This window comes from Macaca mulatta, chromosome 19 (assembly GCF_049350105.2).
Source record: "Macaca mulatta isolate MMU2019108-1 chromosome 19, T2T-MMU8v2.0, whole genome shotgun sequence".
In the NCBI taxonomy this organism is placed as follows: domain Eukaryota; kingdom Metazoa; phylum Chordata; class Mammalia; order Primates; family Cercopithecidae; genus Macaca; species Macaca mulatta.
In genome coordinates this window covers 17,926,840-17,946,677 of record NC_133424.1, presented here as the reverse complement: position 1 = coordinate 17,946,677, position 19,838 = coordinate 17,926,840, and the positions used below count along the sequence as shown (strand labels likewise).

The window sequence follows — 19,838 nt, the reverse complement described above, 5'->3', positions numbered from 1 at the left end:
CCACTCCGGAGGTGGAGAGCTGGGAGGGAGTCGGGGTGGAGATGTGGGGTGGGAGGGCCAGGGCGGAGGGCGGGACCGTGCAGGGCTCTTCTGACCCCATAGTTGGGGAGGACTGGTGGAGGAGTGGCGGGTCTATGAAAAGCCCGCCCCCCGACTGCGGGGAGAGAGGGCTGGATGGAAGTCGGGAGGCTGTTCTGAGTCCTCCTCTGCCCCAGGTGGGCAGGCCGCGGGTGGAGAATCTGTAATGAGCCTGTTGGGAGCCGAGGAGAGGGGAGGGGGAGGGGATTGTCCGAAATCTCCGCAGGAGTAGGGCGGGACGGAGCTCAGTGTGGGAGCACGGAGTAGGGGACTGTCTGGGTTCCAAGCACTCCTCCGGGGGCAGGCGGGCCTGGGGGGCTGTTCTGAGCTCCCTGATGAAGAGGGGTGGAGGCGAAGTGGGGAGGGGGAGGGGTGATGTCTGTTCTGAGCCCATCCTCAGGAGGAGGGGTCAGAGCAGAGGGACTGTGATAAGATGCACAGGGATAATCCCAGCACTTTGGGAGGCCGAGACGGGCGGATCACGAGGTCAGGAGATCGAGACCATCCTGGCTAACACGGTGAAACCCCGTCTTTACTAAAAAAAATACAAAAAACTAGCCGGGCGAGGTGGCGGGCGCCTGTAGTCCCAGCTACTTGGGAGGCTGAGGCAGGAGAATGGCGTGAACCCGGGAGGCGGAGCTTGCAGTGAGCCGAGATCGCGCCACTGCACTCCAGCCTGGGTGACAGAGCCAGACTCCGTCTCAAAAAAAAAAAAAAAAAAAAAAAGATGCACAGGGAGATGCAGGACAGGACCTGGGGAGTCTGTTCTGATCCCCATGCAGGGTAGGGTGGGAGCTAGGATGGAGCGAGTGGCAGGGGGTTCTCTGTTCTGAGATATCCCCTCACACCCAGGGGTCTGTTCTGGTCTTCCAGGTGTGCATCTGAGTCTCCCGGGTCAGGGCGATAAAGCAGGGAGAGCTTTTCAAGGATCTCTATAAATATTTCTGAGACCTGGCTGAGGAGGAGTAATCAATGGATCAAAAGATGAGAAAATCCAAACTAAAATAGAACAAACGTGCCGAAAAGGCCGAGCCCATCCTACATTAAATGAGTTGCCCACTTTTTTTTTTTTTCCTTTGACGGAGTTTGACTCTTGTTGACCAGGCTGGAGTGCAATGGCATGATCTTGGCTCACCGCAACCTCTGCCTCCCGGGTTGAAGCGATTCTCCTGCCTCAGCCTCCCAAGTAGCTGGCATTACGGGCACATCACCAGACTAATTTTTGTATTTTTAGTAGAGATGGGGTTTCTTCATATTGGTCAGGCTGGTCTCGAACTCCCAAGCCCAGGTGCTCCACCTGCCTCAGCCTCCTAAAGTGCTGGGATTACAGGCGTGAGCTACCACGCCCGGCCGAGTTGCCCACATATTTCATACACAAAATCACAACAATCCTTTAACAACGGATTTATATGTTACATGGTATGTATTTCAATATTTCGTACCACGTGGGCTGGGGGTTCGCGGCTGCCCGCAGGAGCCAAGAGTCTCCCAGGTTTCACTCAGTCCCTCGTGGACCGGGGCATTACCAGGGAAGACAGCAGAATATAGACATCAAAAACTCCGATCTAGAACCATCTCCTGGCTTTGAGACTGTGAGACTATCTACCTTCTCTAAACCCTAATCCCTTCCTCTGAAAAATTAGATTTAAGGCAGATTCTCCCAGGCACGTCGGTGCAGGAGGAGGAGCAGTTGCTCGGCTCACCAACTGTTTGGTTTGGCCTCTGGCGCCCCCTAGCGGCAAGATGAGTTGATACACCGTCGGGGCGGGGCCTAACATTCAAATGAGATGCAAACCACTCCTCTCGTGTCCGGTCTGCGGAAAGGGTTTCCTGGGAGGCCACGTGTGTCTGTGGAAACTAGCAAGCGTGACTACGGTGCGCGGGAGTCTGGCTGACAGGAGGAAGGTGGTTGGGGGCCTGGGAGGCCAGAGGGTCCTGAATACTGGATGACCACCTCATTTCATGCTCACCTCCACTTCCAACCTCCAGGTTGGAAAATTGACCCAGCTCAGGATCCTGGTGCTGCCTGATGCTTCATGTTCCAGCAGCCCTCTCTGGACTCCAGGAGGCACATCTGTGAAATGGGTGCATTGAGGCTGGGCGTGGTGGCTCATGCCTGTAATCCCAACATTTTGGGAGGCCGAGGCAAGTGGATCACCTGAGGTCAGGAGTTCAAGACCAGCCTGGCCAATGTGACGAAAGCCCGTCTCCACTTAAAAAATATCGGCCGGCATGGTGGCACGCGTCTGTAGTCCCAGCTACTCAGGAGGCTGAGGCACGAGAATCATTTGAACCTGGGAGGCGGAAGTTGCAGTGAGCCAAGATTGCGCCCCTGCACTCCAGCCTGGGCAACAGAGGGAGACTCTGTCCCCCCGAAAAATAAAATAAAAATCACTTAAATTATCTGTACCTCATACCAGATTACCTTTTCCCAACAAATCACAGGCTATGCAACCTGTCAGCATTGTTACTATTGTTCCAGCCAACATGCAGTGACCAGCCATCCCTGTCTGGGCAGTGAGGTTGAGGAAGTCCACCCTCTGTCCCTGTCAGGCCGTGTGACTTGAACTATATAGTGGAACTCTCCAAGTCTCACCCCCCCCCTTCCCCACCTACCCACTCCCCACCTGTCTGAGCTGGAATGAGAAGGGCAGCTTAGCAAAAGGCCAAGGTAGATGAGTCACCATCTACCATGAGCAGAGTGGGGCCTGTTAGCAGGGTTAACATTCCAAGTTGAAGCCAGACACCCCCAAACTAGAAAATCATCCCACATACAAACAGCAGGACCAGACCTTGGTATCTGTGTTCCCGCAACCCCCAACAAATAACGGCAAAACTTAAGACAGCACTGTAATGAATTTTGGCCACCTTAGGTAAGCGTCCCCTTATTGTGGGATTTCATGTATGTTTCCACCTCCCCCACCAGGCAGGCTGTGAGCACTGGAAGGGAGAGCAGGGCCTGTCTTGGTCACCCCTGGGTTCTCAAAGCCCAGCACATAGACGGGCTCTCCACTGATGTTCCTCGAATGAATACAGGAAAGTATCTTATATCTCTGTATTCCCACCACACACAACAAAACTGTAGCCCTGATCCAAATGAATTGCTGTGTCCCTCAATTTGAGACTTTTCCTTACCTGGAAAACATGGAAAATTCACCCTAACACTGGTGATGATGAACGAGTGAGTGTTAGTCTGAGGCCTGATGAATGAATGAATTAATTAATTGAAAGAAGGAACAGGTTCCTGCTACAGATGAGGAGGCCCAGAGAGGTTAAGGGATGTGCCCAAAGTCACACAGCAAAGAAGGAGGCCACCTGGAAAGGAAGGGTCACCCTCACCCCATACTCTTCCTTGGGGCCATTTTACCTACAAGGCTGAGGGCACAGGACCCACAAACTCTTTTCAAGGGACCCCAGAATTTTCAAACCTGAAAAAAAAAATTGATTCCAGGTGAGGTGCAGTGGCTCAAGCCCGTAATCCCAGCACTTTGAGAGGCCCAGTGGGCGGATCAGTTGAGCTTAAGAGTTCCAGATGAGCCTGGACAACATAGTAAGACCCCATCTCTACAAAAAATTAATTAAATTAAAATGGAGAAAGGACTTGAATAGACATTTCTCCAAAGAAGATATATGAACAGTCAAAAAGCCCATGAAAAGATGCTTAACATCATTAGTTATTAGCGAAATGCAAATAAAAACCACAATGAGATATTACTTCATAAGCATCAGAACGACTATTTTCAGGGAGGAGGAGGCTGGGTGTGGTGGCTCACCCCTGTAATCCCCCAGAACTTTGGGAGGCTGAGGTGAGAGGTTAGCTTGGGCATACGAAGTTTGAGACCAGACCAACATAGCAAGACCCCAACTCTACAAAAACATTTAAAAAACTGGTTGGGTATGGTGGCTCACAGCTGTAATTCCAACACTTTGGGAGGCCGAGGCAGGAAGATCACTTGAGGCCAGGAGTTTGAGACCAGCCTGGCCAACATGGTGAAACCCCATCTCTACTAAAAATACAAAAATTAGCTGAGTGTTGTGGCAGCCACCTGTAATCCCAGCTACTTGGAAGGCTGAGGTGCAAGAATCTCTTGAACCCGGGAGGTGGAGGTTGCAGTGAGCTGAGATCTCGTCACTGCACTCCAGCCTGGGCAAAAGAGTGAGTTCATCTCAAAAAAAAGAAGAAGAAGAAGAAGAAGAAGAAGAAGAAGAGGAGGAGGAGGAGGAAGAATGGTTATGATGAGGGAGGAGGAGGCTGGGTGTGGTGGTTCACTCCTGTAATCCCAGCACTTTGGGAGACTGAGGTGAGAGAATCACTTGGGTATAAAGAGTTTGAGACCAGACCAACATAGCAAGACCCCATATCTAAAAAAAAAAAAAATTAAAAAATGCTTAAAAATTATTCAGGCATGCTGTGCTTGCCTGTGGTCCCAGCTACCTGGGGAGGCTGAGGCAGGACGATCACTTGAGCCCAGGAGGTCAAGGCTATAATGAACTATGATCACACCACTGCAATCCAGCCTGGGTGACAGAGCAAGGCCTTGATGAAAAAAAAAAAAAACAGTAGAAGAAGAAGGAGAAGGAGGAGGAGGAGAGGAGGAGGAGGAGAGGAGGAGGAGGAGGAGGAGGAAGAGGAGGAAGGCAGAAGGAAACACGTGTTGGGGAGGATGTGCAGAAAATTATTTTTAAAAACCTCAGACATTGCTGGTGGAAATGGAAAGTGGTGCAGCTGCTATGGAAAAGCTTGAGGGTTCCACAAAGAGTTAAAATCGAGTAACTATGTGACTCAGCAACTCCACTTCTAGGAGTCCACACCCCACAAGAGTTGACAGCAGTGAGTCAAGAAGATACCTGTGCATACACGTTTATAGCAGCATTAGTCACCTCCACCAAAAGGAAGCAACAACACAAATACTCATCAATGGATGAATGGATGAACACAATGTGTTCCAGACACGCTATGGAATATTACACAGCCATAAAAAGGAATGAGGCACTGATCCATGCTACAACCTGGATGAACCTTGAGTATATGATGCAGAGTGAGAGAAGCCAGAATGCCATCTCTTGTGTGACTCCATTGATATGAAATGTCCAGAATAGGCAAATCCACAGAAACAGGAAGTAGATTAATGATTGTCAGCTTCTTGAGGAGGGGGAATGGGGAGTGACTTCTAATAGGGACGGGGTCTCCTTTTTGGGGGATGAAAATCTTCTGGAGCTAGACAGAGGTAATGGTTGGACAACACTAAATGCCACTGAATAAAATGGTTAATTTTATGTTATGTAAGTTTCATTTCGATTTTTTTAAAGTGCTGTGGGAATAACAGGGGGACTAGTTGGGGAAGGGATCCAGGATTCTCCCTAGCCTCCTGGAGGAAACAACATTTACCCAAAGCCTTGAAGGAGGTAAGTAGAGGGGAAATCACAGCCAATGACAGAGTCCCTGGGTTGAGATAAAATGGAAAGTGAATTTTTAAATTTTGTTATTTCTTTTTTGAGACACAGCCTCGCTCTGTCGCTCAGGCTGGAGTGCAGTGACGTGATCTCAGCTCACTGCAGCCTTGACCTCCTGGGCTCAAGCGATCCTCCTGTCTCAGTCCCTAAAGTAGCTGGGTCCACAGGCCTGCACCACCACACCAGGCTAACTTCCTTATTTTTTGTAGAGATGAGGTCTGGCTCTGTTGTCCAGGCTGGTCTCAAACTCCTGGGCTCAAGCCATCCTCCTGCCTCAGCCTCCCAAAGTGCTGGGATTACAGGCGTGAACCACCTCACCCAGCCCTTTCTCTCTCTCTCTCTCTCTTTTTTTTTTTTTTTTTAAGACAGAGTCTCACTCTGTCAGCCAGGCTGGAGTGTGCAGCGGTGCAATCTCGGCTAATTGCAACCTCTACCTCCCTGATTCAAACATTCCTCTCACCTCAGGCTCCCAAGTAGCTAGGATTACAGGGATGTACCACCATGCCCAGCTAATTTTTCTTTTTTTCACCATGTTGGCCAGGCTGGTCTTGAACTCCTGACCTCAAGTGATCCACCCGCCTGGGACTCCTAAAGTGCTGGGATTACAGGCGAGAGCCACCGCGCCCGGCCTCCTTTCTGTTTTTTATTTATTTATTTTTTAAAAAATATTTATTTATTTATTTATTTATTTATTTATTTATTTATGGCATGATCTCAGCTCATTGCAACCTCTGCCTCCTGGGTTCAAGCAATTCTCCTGCCTCAGCCTCCCAAGTAGCTGGGATTACAGGCTCCGGCCACCACACCCGGCTAATTTTTGTGTTTTTAGTAGAGACGGGGTTTCACCATATTGGCCAGGCTGGTCTGGAACTCTTGACCTTGTGATCCGCCCGCCTTGGCCTCCCAAAGTGCTGGGATTACAGGCGAGAACCACCGCGCCAGGCCTCCTTTTTCTTGTTTTAAACAACAATAAAATCGATGCTTAGGGCGGCAGGGGGCGAGGTGGTGCCCTTTTCTGAACTTAGAGAGCTGTGGGGTTCCCGCGATCCAGTCCCTCGTGGGGTCTCCCCGCCCTGTGTCCCGTGCCAGGCCCCGCCCAGCCAGGCCCCGCGGACCAAGAGGGGGCGCCCGCGGGGCCCCAGGAGGGAGGAGAAAAGACTTTGTCCCAAGTTTTCGCGGAGATTCGGCGTCCCCGCTGCGACCAGCACCCCGGAGCCCCTGTCCATCTGGCGACCCCCAGCCCAGCCCCCGAACTTTCAGACACTCCCTGCGGCCCCGCCCCCTCAGGGACCCACTGGGGACCCTCGGACTCCCCCCAACTCCCCTGCCCCCTAAAACCACTTCGATTCCTCAACTGTTCCCCCGGCCAGCGGGAACCCTCGCCATGTCTCGCTCTTACGGCGGCCGGGTGCTGGCCGCAATGACCCTGTTGGGCATCGCGGCGGCCGTGCTGACGGCGCTGGGCGCGCAGCTGCTGTTCCAGCTGCAGGCGGGCCGCGCCGAGCTGCGGGGACTGCGCGCGGACGGGCTGGGCCAGGAGCTGGGCGCCGGCCCCGGGCTGCCCGAAGACGCGGCCGGGGCGCTACTGCCGCTGGCCGCCGCGCTGGCCGCGCTTGTGCTGGTGCTGGGGTTCACCTGCCTGCTGCTCGCTGCGCTCTGTGGCCACCTGGGCGCCGAGCTGGCGCGGGGGCCTGGCCCCAGGAGGTAGGAGGACCGGCCTCACCGCCCCGGAGGCCTGGCTGGGGGCTGGGTGAACCTGGATGAGCCTCTTTCCCTCTTTTGGCCTCAGGCTGGGGGAACAGCTTCCCTCCCCACTTCCCTCTCCCCACCACTCCGTGCATCTCTGCCTCCCTCCTTTCCTCTCTTCCTCCCTCTCTCCCTCCATTCTATATTTGTTAAATTTTGCGGCAGGCGCAACCACTGCTGTGTCTCCCGTTTTGCAGATGAGGAAACTGAGGCCCAAAGAGGGTCCAGGATCAGCTTGCCTGGATCTCAAACAGGGGAGGCTGAACTCTAAGGCTGTCTGGCTTGAAAGTGGGTAGGGGGCGGGAGAGTGCTGTACTTGAACTTGGTTCTGGGTAGAGCCAGCCAGAGCCTGTGTCCCGGCCTGAAATTGAGTTCCTTCCTCAGGGACCTGAACTCAGGGATGTGCTCATTGAGGGACCTCTATCAGGGGCAGTGGTTGCAGAAGGAGGAACCCTCCTTGAGCTGAGGACCCCGCTGTCCCACATGGTAGTGTTTCCCTCCAGAATGTCGGGGGAGAGGACCCCAAATTCTAAACCAGAATTCTGTAGAAATTGAGCAGATGAGAACTTCCACTACTGGGGTAGATCCTATTCAGACCACACACCTTCCACCCAAGGGACAATGAAATGCATGGGTCCCATGGGTCAGGAAACATGTGTTGGGTGCCTGCCTGCAGGGGGGTGGGTCTGGCTCGGGGCATCAGAGACACAGCAGGGACCAAGTGGACCCAGACCTGCTCTCATGGAGTCACAGAAAATAAGGAAACATAACAAGAGCCAGGCGTGATCGTTCACACCTGCAATCCCAGCACTTTGGGAGGCAGAGGCAGGAGGATTCATTTGAGGCCAGGAATTTTTTTTTTTTTTTTTTTTTTTGAGACAGAGTCTTGCTCTGTCACCCAGGCTGGAGTGCAGTGGCGCTATCTTGATTCACTGCAGCCTCCACCTCTCGGGTTCAAGCGATTCTCCCACCTCAGCTTCCCGAGTAGCTGGAATTACAGGTGCGCACCACCACAGCCAGCTAATTTTTGTATTTTTAGTAGAGGCGGGGTTTCACCATGTTGGCCAGGCTGGTCTCGAACTCCTAACCTCAAATGATCCACCCACCTTGGCCTCCCAAAGTGCTGGGAGGCCAGGAATTTGAGACCAGCCTGGGTAATATAGCAAGACCTTCCCTGTACAAAAAGAAAAAAATAATAATTAGCTAGGTGTGGTGGTGCATGCCTGTAGTTCCATATACTTGAGAGGCTGAGGCAAGAGGATCTCTTGAGCCCAGGAGGTCAAGGCTGCAGTGAGCCATGATCATGCTTATGAATAACCACTGTGCTCTAGTTTGGGCAACATAGTGAGACCCCATCTCTAATAATAATAATAGCAGATGATAATGAGTGCTGAGAAGGAAAGAAGAGAGATGGGATAGAGAGGGGATAGGACTTTGGGATTTCTCCGGCGTAGGAGGGTTGTGAGTGAGGAGGAAGGTGATCTGATTTAGGTTTTTAATGACCACCTCTAGCCACTGTGCTGAAAAGGGGACAGGAGGGAAGGCGGCAGGAAGGGAAGGCGTCCACTTTCATTATACTGGTGGGAGCTGAGTGAGGATGGAAGCTCTCAGAGCCTCCATTTCCTCCTCAATCAGTCTCACCTCTTGGGGTCGCTGTTTGTACCATCAATAACAGCACGTGAAACTCAGTTTCCTCATCTCTCAAAGAAGCTTGTGGTCTGTAAAATAATGGAAGCCAGGTGTGTAGCAAGTATCTGCACGTAGTAGCTGCTTCCTGAGTGTTGGGTGTTTGAGTGGACTCATGTATATAGATGGATTATAGGGGAAAGAGAATAGATGGTGGATGGATGGAAGGAAGGAGGGATGGATGGATGGATGGATGGATGGATGGATGGATGAGGGGTGGATGGATAGTGAATGGGAGATGGATGACCAGTGGATGGGTGGGTGAGGGATAGATAGGATAGCGGAGGGTGTTTAAATGAATGCATGGATGGGTTAATAGCACATGGTTAAATGAATGGAAGGCTGTATATGAGTGCTGGTCGAATAATCAGTGAATATGGATGGTAAATGGATGGTGAACACTGACTTGGAAAAATGGATGGGTGGATGGATGGAGCATAGATAAATGGATAGATATCAGATAGGTGGATGGTGGATACCTAAATGATTGGATGGATGGATGAATGGATGGGGCTGATGGATAGATAGATAAGTGGATGGATGAATGAATTGATAAGTGGATGGATGAATGAATGAGTGGATGGATGACTGGGTTGATGGATGGATAAGTGGATGGATGGATGGATGGATGGATGGATGGATAAGTGGGTGGGTGGATGGATGGATGGATGGATGGATAAGTGGATGGATGGGTGAACGGAAGGATGGATGGATGGATGGATGGGTGGATGGATGGATGGATGGGTGGATAAATGGATGGATGGGTGAATGGGCGGATGGATGGATGGGTGGATGAATAGATGAGTGGACAGATGGATGAATGGGTGGATAAATGGATGAATGGATAAATGGGTGGACAGATGGATGGATGGGCTGATGGATGGATGAGTTGATGGATGAATGGATGGATAGATGGAGAGTGGATAAGTAAATGGATATAAATGGGTGGGTGAGTAGATGGATGATGGTTAGGTACTCATAGATTTTGGGTCCCTGAAAGCTGGGTCCTTGTCTCATTTAAGCTGCTCTCCCTCCCTGTCCTCACTGACCACCCACCACCAGCTCCACTTCCTGAACCCTTTATCTTCCTGCTTCCCTTCATTCCAGGTCGGACTGGTTTCTCTATGACTGCCGCCTCCTCAGACACGTGGCCCTTGGCCTTTTCTGCTGTGGGATCTCTGTCTACTTAGCAGGTGTGTGCTGAAATAGAACGTGGGGCATAGGATCCGGGGTTGGGTAGAGAGCAGCAATGGTCCCCTAACTGGGATCAACTCCGCAGACAGTCTCCTTGAGTTCAGCTCCAGGCTCTGACACTTCCTTGCTTTGGTGCCTTGGGCAAATTCTCTCTGTGCCTTGATTTCCTCATCAGTACAATGGGAATAACTGTCTTTACCTCACAGAACCACTTGAGGAGATTCTGAGATTTAATCCTCATGAAAGCCCATAGGACCAGGGATAGTGGCTCACATCTATATCCCAGCAATTTGGGAGACTTAGGCTTGGTGTGGTGGTACACACCTGTAGTCCCAGCTACTCAGGAGGCTAAGGTGGGAGGATCACCTAAGCCCAGAAGGTTGAGGCTGCAGTGAGCCATGATTGCACCACTGCATCGCACTCCAGCCTGGGTGATACAGCGAGACCCTGTCTCATTAAAAAAAAAAAAAAAAAAAAAAAAAGCCCGTGGATGGCATCTGACTCCAGTAGGGACTCCACAAATGCTAGTTGTCATCAGAACACTTCTGATTCATCAGTTTTATACATTTGTTTGAACAAAAATTTTCATGGCCTGGGTGGTGTCTAAAGATAGCATTTTGGCCAGGCGCAGTGGCTCACGCCTATAATCCCAGCACTCTGAAGGCCTGAGGCCAGTGGATCACCTGAGGTCAGGAGTTCGAGACCAGCCTGGCCAACATGGTGAAACCCCGTCTCTACTAAAAATACAAAAAAATTAGCCAGGCATGGTGGCAGGCGCCTGTATTCTCAGCTACTCAGGAGGCTGAGGCAGAGGAATCACTTGAACCCTGGAGGCAGAGGTTGCAGTGAGCCAAGATCACGCCACTGCACTCCAGCCTGGGCAACAAGGGCAAAACTCTGTCTCAAAAAAAAAAAAAAAAAAAAAAAAAAAAAGCATTTTACAGGTTGGAATGAGTGAAAGCTGTTTTGGTTACAAATATCAATCTCCAGCTCAAAAATGGCTTGAGAAAATTAAAAAAAAAAAAAAAAAAAAAAAAAAAGGATACCCCAGATGCCAGAATGTTCCACACTGTCCTTCCTTCCTGATTTATAATAACTTTTCTTCAATCAACTTTCTTCATCCATCCGGGCTGGTAAAGGAACCAAATCATTAAGTGTCTTTCAAGAGACTCCTAATGCCTTATATTTGTTTTAATCTTGAAACAAATGTGTTGATGATGCTGGGGACTCAACGCTGAATCATATATAAGTCCCTGCCAGCCCTGTAAACAATCTGATTTACAGGAAGAAAAAATATCCCACTGAATGAGAAACAGGATTTGCTATTACTGTTTTTTTTATAGTCCCACCATAGAAAAATAGAAGTTTAAAAAGATATTTAGCCTGGGTGTGGTGACTCACGCCTGTAATCCCAGCACTTTGGGAGGCTGAAGTGGGTGAATCACTTGAGGGTAGGAGTTTAAGACCATCCTGGCCAACATGCTGAAATCCCCCCTCTATTAAAAATTCAAAAAAATTAGCTAGACCTGGTGGCAGGTGCCTGTAATCCCAGCTACTCGGGAGGCTGAGGTGGAAGAATCGCTTGAACCTGAGAGGTGGCTGAGATCACGCAACTGCCCTCCAGCCTGGGCAACAGAGTGAAACTTCATCTCAAAAAATAAATAAATAAAAAGACATATTTAAAATATTTTTAATGAGATGTGAGCCTAAGGTTCACTGTGGGAATTTATATATACGAAGTGCACGGAATGCTGCATAACTTTTGTTGTTTGACTTAATGAAATGCTCCAGAGGTAGTTTTTTTTTTAAAAAGGAGAAGGGATGGATGACTTGTGCCTCTGAAATTATCAGGGAAGTTGGCCTCAGGTGTGGCTGGATCCAGGTACTCAAATTAGGTTATCAGAAATGCCTCTCAGCCGGGTGTGGTGGCTTGCACCTGTAATTCCAGCACTTTGGGAGGCCGAGGCGGGTGGATCACTTAAGGTCAGGAGTTTGAGACCAGCCTGGCCAACATAGTGAAACCCCATCTCTACTAAAAATACAAAAATTAGCCAACCATCGTGGCACACCCCTGTAATCCCAGCTACTCCAGAGGCTGGGGCAGGAGAATTGTTTGAATCTGGGAGGTGGATGTTGCAGTGAGTCAAGATCACGCCACTGCACTCCTGCCTGGGCAATAGAGCGAGACTCCGTCTCAAAAAAAAAAAAAGAAAAGAAAAGAAAAGAAAGAAATTAGCCAGGCATGGTGGCTCGTGCCTGTAGTCCCAGCTACTCAGGAGGCTGAAGGCAGGAGAATCGCTTGAACCCACGAGGTGGAAGTTGCAGTGAGCTGAGATCGTGCCACTGCACAGCCTGGGTGACAGAGCGAGACTCCATCTCAAAAATGATAATAAAAGAAAAAAGAAACAGAAATGCTTGTCACTTCACCTCTTCATCTGCTGTTCCCTGAGTGGGCATCTCTCTGAGAAAGTTGACTCTATCTGTAAGTACTTTTGACACGATGCCTGGAGCCATGAGTCTTTGCACAGGCCGACAGAAATATTAAAGACCTAGGGAATAAGATCTCCACATTCTAAAATACAAGAACAATTACAAAAGAAAAAAAAAAGGTAACATTATGTCAGCCTCACTAAGCGTAAAATTGAGAATTCATTCACCTCCCATTTAGATTGTTTTGAGGCTAGGTGACCTCATTCAGCAAGAATTCCTAAGCACATCCAACCAATCATCCATTCATTGCTAGCTAGAACTAAAAGAATAATTACAAAATCCCTTTCAAAATGTTTCCAGCAAAAGAAAAAAGTCCTTGGCCTTGCTTTCATATGTCGGACATCATGCAGTGTGATATCTTCCAAAACAACAGTACAGAGCCAGAGAATGTGTATAAACAGCCTGGAAAGTGCCAAAAAAAAAAAAGTCCCCCTTGTGTTCTGGGCCGCTTTCCTACCAATACCCGAGACACTGCAGGAAAATGTATCTGTCCCAATAGCCCAAGCTAAAGTCTCAGGGCTGACTCTGATAGGCTGAGCTTGGGCCATGTAATATTCCTACACCAATCACTAACATCATGGGAAGCAATTAATGCTCTGATTGGCTGAGCTTGGCCCAATGAGGACCTCACTGATGCCAAAGTGGGTCAGTGATCCCAAATCCACTCCGCAGTGTAGAGATAGGGACCAGACCAGGGATTCCCCACTGAGACTGATTCTGGCCTCAGAGGACTTTTATCACTACCTAGAGACATTTTTGGTGGTCGCCACAGAGTTGAGGGTGGGATGCTACTGACATCTAGTGGGTAAAAGCTGCTAAACGACCTATGATGCACCACCACTAAGAATGGTGCCAACTGTATGCTGGAGAGGCTGATGGAGGGCTAGCTAGCGCAGGTCCTCAAAGTCCCTTCCTTTATTTGTTTTTGTTTTTTTTTCTCTGACAGGGAGTCTTGCTGTGTTGCCCAGGCTGGAACCCAGCGGAGTGATCCCAGCTCACTGCAACCACCACCTCCCAGGTTCAAGCCATTCTCCTACCTCAGCCTCCCAAGTACCCAGGATTACAGGAGTCCACCATCACGCCCAGCTAATTTTTGTATCTTTAGCAGAGACAGGATTTTACCATGTTGGCCAGGCTGGTCTCAAACTCCTGGCCTCAAGTGATCCGCCCACCTCAGCCTCCCAAAGTGCTGGGGTTACTGGCATGAGCCACCACATCTGGTCCCTCAAGGTCCCTTCTTATTCACATTGGCTAACTGAGGCCAGAGAGAGGCTGTGAATCTCTCAATGTCCCCCAAGCCTGGGGCGTGGCAAACCTGTGGGCACCGGACCGTAGGCAGCAGAGGCTGGCTCCCCCACCCTGACCCTCACCCCCACCCCAGGCAGAGACAGACAGAGATACAGGACCCTGAGAGCTGAGTTGCTGGAGGTGTTTCTGGTTTTGTTTGTTTAGAGACAGGGTCTTGCCGTGTAGCCCAGGCTGGACTTGAACTCCTGGCTCAAGCAATCCTCCTGCCTCAGTCTCCCAATCCAAGAAGCTGGAACTACAGGTGTGCACCACCATACCCAGTTAAGTTGCAGTTTCATTGTGGCAAAGTACACATAACAAAAACATTACCACTTTAGGTCAGGCGCAGTGGCTGCCACTTGTAATCCCAGCACTTTGGGAAGCCGAGGCAGGCGGATCATGAGGTCAGGAGATTGAGACCAATCTGGCTAACAAAGTGAAACTCCGTCTCTACTAAAAATACAAAAATTAGCCGGATGTGATGGCGGGCACCTATAGTCCCAGTTACTTGGGAGTCTGAGGTAGGAGAATGGCATGAACCCGGGAGGCGGAGCTTGCAATGAGCCAAGATCATGCCACTGCACTCCAGCCTGGGCAACAGAGCAAGACTCTGTCTCAAAAAAAAAAAAAAAAATTAGCATTTTAACCAGTGTATTTTATTTCTATTTTTTGAGGCAGGGTCTTGCTCTGTTACCCAGGCTGGAGTGCAGTGGTGTGATCATAGCTCACTGCAGCCTCCATATCCTGGGCTCAAGCAATTCTTCTGCCTCAGCCCCACAACTAGGCAAGCACTGCCATTCCTGGATAGTTTCTTATTTTTTGTAGAGACTGGTCTATCTATGTTGCCTGAGCTGGTGTCGAACTCCTGGCCTCAAGCAACCTCTCACCTCAGTTTCCAAAAGTGCTGGGATTACAGGTGTGACCCACCTCGCCCAGCCTTTAACCACTTTGAAGTGTACAATTCAGTGGGATTTAGCACATTCACGGTTTTAGGCAACTATCGCTACTATCTGGTTCCAGAATATTTTAATCACCCAACAGGAAACGCTGTCTCCATTAGCAATCACTCCCCATTCCCCCTTCCTCATCCCTGGCAGCCACTAATCTACTGTCTGTCTATGGATTTGCTTGTTCTTTTTTTTTTGTTTTTTCTTGATACAGCGTCTTGCTTTGTCGCCCAGGGTGCAGTGCAGCAGCACGATCTCAGCTCACTGCAACCTCCACCTCTCAGATTCAAGCGATTCTCCTGCCTCAGTCTCCCAAGTAGCTGGGATTACAGGCACGCGCCACCACGCCCAGCTAATTTTTGTATTTTTAGTAGAGACCGGGTTTCACCATGTTGGCCAGGTTGTTCTCCACCACGTGACTTCAGTTGATCCACCCACCTCAGCCTCCCAAAGTGCTGGGATTACAAGCATGAGCCACTGCGCCCAGCCGGGATTTGCCTGTTCTGTACATTTCAGATCAATGACACCTCACACTCTGTGGCTATTTGCATCTGGCTTCTCTCACTCAGCATCGTGTTTTCCTGTTTCATCCACATTGTAGAATGGAAGGGTGCCTCATTCCTTACATGCTGCATCATATTCCCTCATATGGGTATTCCACCAACAGGGATGGTTCTTTTTTTTTTTTAGACGGAATCTCGCTCTGTCACCCAGGCTGGAGTGCAGTGTCATGATCTCGGCTCACTGCAAGCTCCGCCTCCCGGGTTCACACCATTCTCCTGCCTCAGCCTCCCGAGTAGCTGGGACTACAGGCACGCCCCATCACGCCCGGCTAATTTTTTTGTATTTTTAGTAGAGATAGGGTTTCACCGTGTTAGCCAGGATGGTCTCAATCTCCTGACCTCGTGATCCGCCCACCTTGGCCTCCCAAAGTGCTGGGATTACAGGCGTGAGCCACCGTGCCTGGCTAGGGAGGCTTCTTAAGAGATAGAGCAGGTGGCTGGGCACAGTGACTCACACCTGTAATCCCATCACTTTGGGAGGCCGAGGCAGGTGGATCACCTGAGGTCAGGAGTTTGAGACCAGCCTGACCAACATGGTGAAACCCCCATCTCTACTAAAAATACAAAATTAGGGCCGGGCGCAGTGGCTCAAGCCTGTAATCCCAGCACTTTGGGAGGCTGAGAAGGGTGGATCACGAGGTCAGGAGATCGAGACCATCCTGGCTCACACGGTGAAACCCCGTCTCTACTAAAAAATACAAAAAACTAGCCGGGCGAGGTGGCGGGCGCCTGTAGTCCCAGCTACTTGGGAGGCTGAGGCAGGAGAATGGCGTAAACCCGGGAGGCGGAGCTTGCAGTGAGCTGAGATCCGGCCACAGCACTCCAGCCTGGGTGACAGAGCAAGACTCCGTCTCAAAAAAAAAAAAAAAATTAGCCAGGCATGGTGGTGCATGCCTGTAATCCCAGTTACTCGAGAGGCTGAGGCAGGAGAATTGCTTGAACCCGAGAGACAGAGGTTGCAGTGAGCTGAGATTGCGCCACTGCACTGCAGCCTGGGCAACAAGAGCGGAATTCCGTCTCAAAAAAAAAAAAAAGAGAGCGAGCAGGTCCCATTCTTCTCCAGCTCCAAAATCCCCCTAATCATTGCTCTTAGAAGAAAACACGGTGGGGCACAGTGGCTCACTCCTGTAATCCCAGCCCTCTTGGGAGGCCAAGGCGAGCGGATCACTTGAGCTCAGGAATTGGAGACCAGCCTGGGCAACAAAGCGAAACCCCGTCTCTACTAAAAATACAAAAATTAGGCTGGGCACCATGACTCATGCCTGTAATCCCAGCACTTTGGAAGGCTGAGGCAGGCAGATCACCTGAGATCAGGGGTTCGAGACCAGCCTAGCCAACATGGTGAAACACTGTCTCTACTAAAAATACAACAATTAGCCGAGCGTGGTGGCGGGTGCCTGTAATCCCAGCTACTTGGGAGGCTGAGGCATGAGAATCACTTGAACCCAGGAAGCAGAGGTTGCAGTGAGCAGAGGTCACACCCCTGCACTCCAGCCTGGGTGACAGAGCAAGATTCTGTCTCAAAAAAATAATAATAATAAATAAAACAAAAATTAGCCAGGCATGGTGGCGTGCACCTGTAGTCCCACCTACTCAGGAGGCTGAGGTGGGAGACTCACCTGAGCCTGGGGAGGTTGAGGTGGCAGTGAGCCGTAGCCAAGCCACTGCCTTCCAACCTGGGGTGACAGAGCGAGACCCTGTCTCAAGAAAAAAAAAAGAAGGAGAAGAAGGAAGAGGGCTGGGAGCAGTGGCTTACGCCTGTAATCCCAGCACTTTGGGAGGCCGAGGCGGGTGGATCACTTGAGGTCAGGAGATCGAGACCATCCTGGCTAACATGGTGAAACCCCGTCTCTACTAAAAAATACAAAAAAAAAAAAAAGAAGAAGGAAGAAGAACAAGAAGAACAAGAACAAGAAGGAAGAAGAAGGAAGAAGAAGGAAGAAGAAGGAAGAAGGACAAGAAGAAGAAGGAGGAGGAGGAGGAAGAGGAAGAAGAAGATGGAGGAGGAGGAGGAGGAGGAAGAGGAGGAAGGGAAGAAGAGGAAGAAGAGGAAGAAGAGGCCTCCACCCCCATCTGGTCCCCAACATCCACTCCTTCCTTAACTCCTCCATCTCTCCCCCACCTCTCTTCTCCAGTTACACCACAACCTATTTATCTTTTGTTGTTGTTGTTGTTGTTGAGACTGAATCTCACTCTGTCGCCCAGACTGGAGTGCAGTGGTGCGATCTCGGCTCACTGCAGCCTCCATCTCCCAGGCTCAAGCAATTCTCCTGCTTCAGCCTCCCGAGGGGCTGGGATTACAGGCACCCGCCACGATGCCCAGCTAAGTTTTGTATTTTTTTGTAGAGACAGGGTTTCACCATGTTGCCCAGGCTGGTCTCGAACTCCTGACCTCAAGTGATCCACCCGCCTCAGCCTCCCAAAATGTTAGGATTACAGGCGTGAGCCACCGAGCCCGGCCAGAACCCGTTTTGCTTTCTTCTGAGCCTCAGACACTCGGGCGTTTCCACCTCAGGACCTCTGCACTTGCTGTGTCCCCTGCAGCCGTTATCCTCCTCAGCTCTCCCAGAAGCTGCTACTTCTTCCCCCAGGGTCTCAGCTCAAATAGCTCCTCCTCAGGAAAGCCCCTGCCCACAGCTGCTGAAATGAGTCTCTTTCTGTTGTCTTCTTTGGAGGCAGAACTGTGCTTCAGAGCACAGACTCTGGAGCCCACCAGCCTGGGTTAAAATCCCACCTCTGTCACTTCCTGACTGTATGGCTTTGAAGAGTCTCCTAACCTCTCTGGGCCCCAGCTTTCTTCTCTGTAAAATGGATGTGATGATGATGCACGTGTGGGATGTGGGAGAATTAGATGCCTAGTCTATGTTCCAGTCCCGTGGCAGGGTTTTTCATGATTTCTCCCTGTGCGCAAGAACTCCCTGAGGGCTTGGAGGGCAAATGTTTGTTGACTAAATAAATGAGAGTCGTTTCCTTCCGCAGCACTGTCCATCTATGCCTTGCTACTTTTCGAGATCGAGACGGGTGCAGCAGCCGCTTCCATCCTCGGCTCGGGCGCCCTGGTTCTGGTGGCTGTGCTGACCCACACTCTCCTCCGGGCTGCTCGGGCCACCCGCCGTGGGCTCCATGAGTTGTCCCCGCCATCCTTTGAAGATGACCTCACCCGCCCTGCTGAAGTCTCCAAGGCCAGCCCCAGAGCTCAGCCTCAGCAGGGTATCCATCGTCGGACCCCCTATTCAACCTGTCCAGAGCCTGGGGACCCCTTTGTGTCCATGGCCACTGCCACAGCACCTGCAGCCCTGGGGGGAGGCTGGGAGAGCAGCCTGCCTGCAACCCGAATGCACCGGACACTGTCCGGCCTGGGGCACTGGGACGGGGTTACCCATGAGATGCGTCGAATGCTAGGCCATAGACCAGGGAGCACGGGGAAGGACTCTACACTGGTGTGAGCCCAGGGATAAGGAATAGAGACCTGGTGTAAGAAAAGGATACCATACAGATAGGTTCAGGTTCAGCTGCAGTAGCAGTAGGACTTGATTTTTCTCTCATTTTATTGCATACTTAGCTTTTGTCCTCAAGGTTGCCTCATGGCACAAAATAGTTGCCAGAGCTCCAGCCTTCACCTCCTCATTCTGAGGGAAAGTCAGAGGCCAGCGCTGGCTGGGTGTCTCCTGGAAGTCTGCCCAGGAAGCCTTGAAACCCTTCATTTTATATCCCACTGGCCAGAACAGAGTGAAATGGCCACACCTTGCTGCAGGGGAGGCTGGGAAATGTGGCTATCCAGATGGATGAGATTCTGTTATTGGTAGAAGGGGAGCAGGGGGCTTAGGCAGTGATTCTCTAAGTGTCTCCATCCATTTTACAGATGAGGAAACCAAGGCCCCAAGAGAGGCAGTGACTCACCAGGGGGCCCACGGCCAGGACTGAGCACCAGAGCCAGGATCCTCACCTGAACCCCGTAATCTCCAGGCTGCTGATGTGCAAATCTCAGACTCTGCAAAATCCGCTGCGCCCCCTTGGGCTGTGAACATTTCAAACCCATGTGTGCCAAGCTTGGAGCAGCCCAGGGCCAGAGGCACGGCTGGAGGGCTGGACCCAGGTTCCTGGCTGTGGACTCATGGCTGAGGGCTTAGCCGCTTTGTGCCTCAGTTTCCTCATCTGTAATATGGGGACAAGAAGTGGCCCTGTCTCCAAGGGCTCAGACGAGACACATGACTTCATGTAAGGCATTCTGGGGACCCCCACACAATAGGTCCTCGATGCGTGTTAATCGTTCTCATGCTGCTGCTGCTTGGGGTGTAGACATGGGTAGTTCCTGGGGCTCAAGGAAATAACAGAGGGGTCTCCAAAGGTCTCCTGTCTTTCACAACCCACAAATAAACTCCGATGTTCACTA

At 50.8% G+C, this 19,838-nt stretch overlaps 1 protein-coding gene and 2 long non-coding RNA genes across 4 annotated transcripts in view; 2 read left to right on the top strand and 1 right to left on the bottom strand.

Annotated features, from left to right (window-relative positions):
* Positions 1–7,196, bottom strand: part of LOC144336845 (uncharacterized) — a 14,073-nt gene extending 6,877 nt beyond the window's left edge. Inside the window, exons 1-3 of the long non-coding RNA XR_013409209.1 lie at positions 7,168–7,196; positions 2,237–2,348; positions 2,049–2,152 (exon numbers count right to left, since the gene is read on the bottom strand). This is a non-coding gene — a long non-coding RNA (uncharacterized LOC144336845). The remainder of the gene's footprint in view (positions 1–2,048; positions 2,153–2,236; positions 2,349–7,167) is intronic.
* Positions 6,649–19,838, top strand: TMEM221 (transmembrane protein 221). Of its 2 annotated transcripts, XM_028839131.2 has the most exons (4): positions 6,654–7,236; positions 10,072–10,157; positions 18,425–18,655; positions 19,308–19,838. In XM_028839131.2, the coding sequence occupies exons 1-4, from the start codon at positions 6,917–6,919 to the stop codon at positions 19,367–19,369; spliced, it is 699 nt and encodes a 232-aa protein (XP_028694964.2). In that variant the 5' UTR covers positions 6,654–6,916; the 3' UTR covers positions 19,370–19,838. The 2 variants fall into 2 exon arrangements, with proteins under 2 accessions (XP_028694963.2, XP_028694964.2); XM_028839130.2 differs by lacking the exon at positions 19,308–19,838 and having other exon boundaries at positions 6,649–7,236; positions 18,425–19,031.
* Positions 14,434–17,352, top strand: LOC144336854 (uncharacterized). Its single transcript, XR_013409218.1, has 2 exons — positions 14,434–14,888; positions 16,940–17,352. It is a non-coding gene; the product is annotated as an uncharacterized LOC144336854 (long non-coding RNA).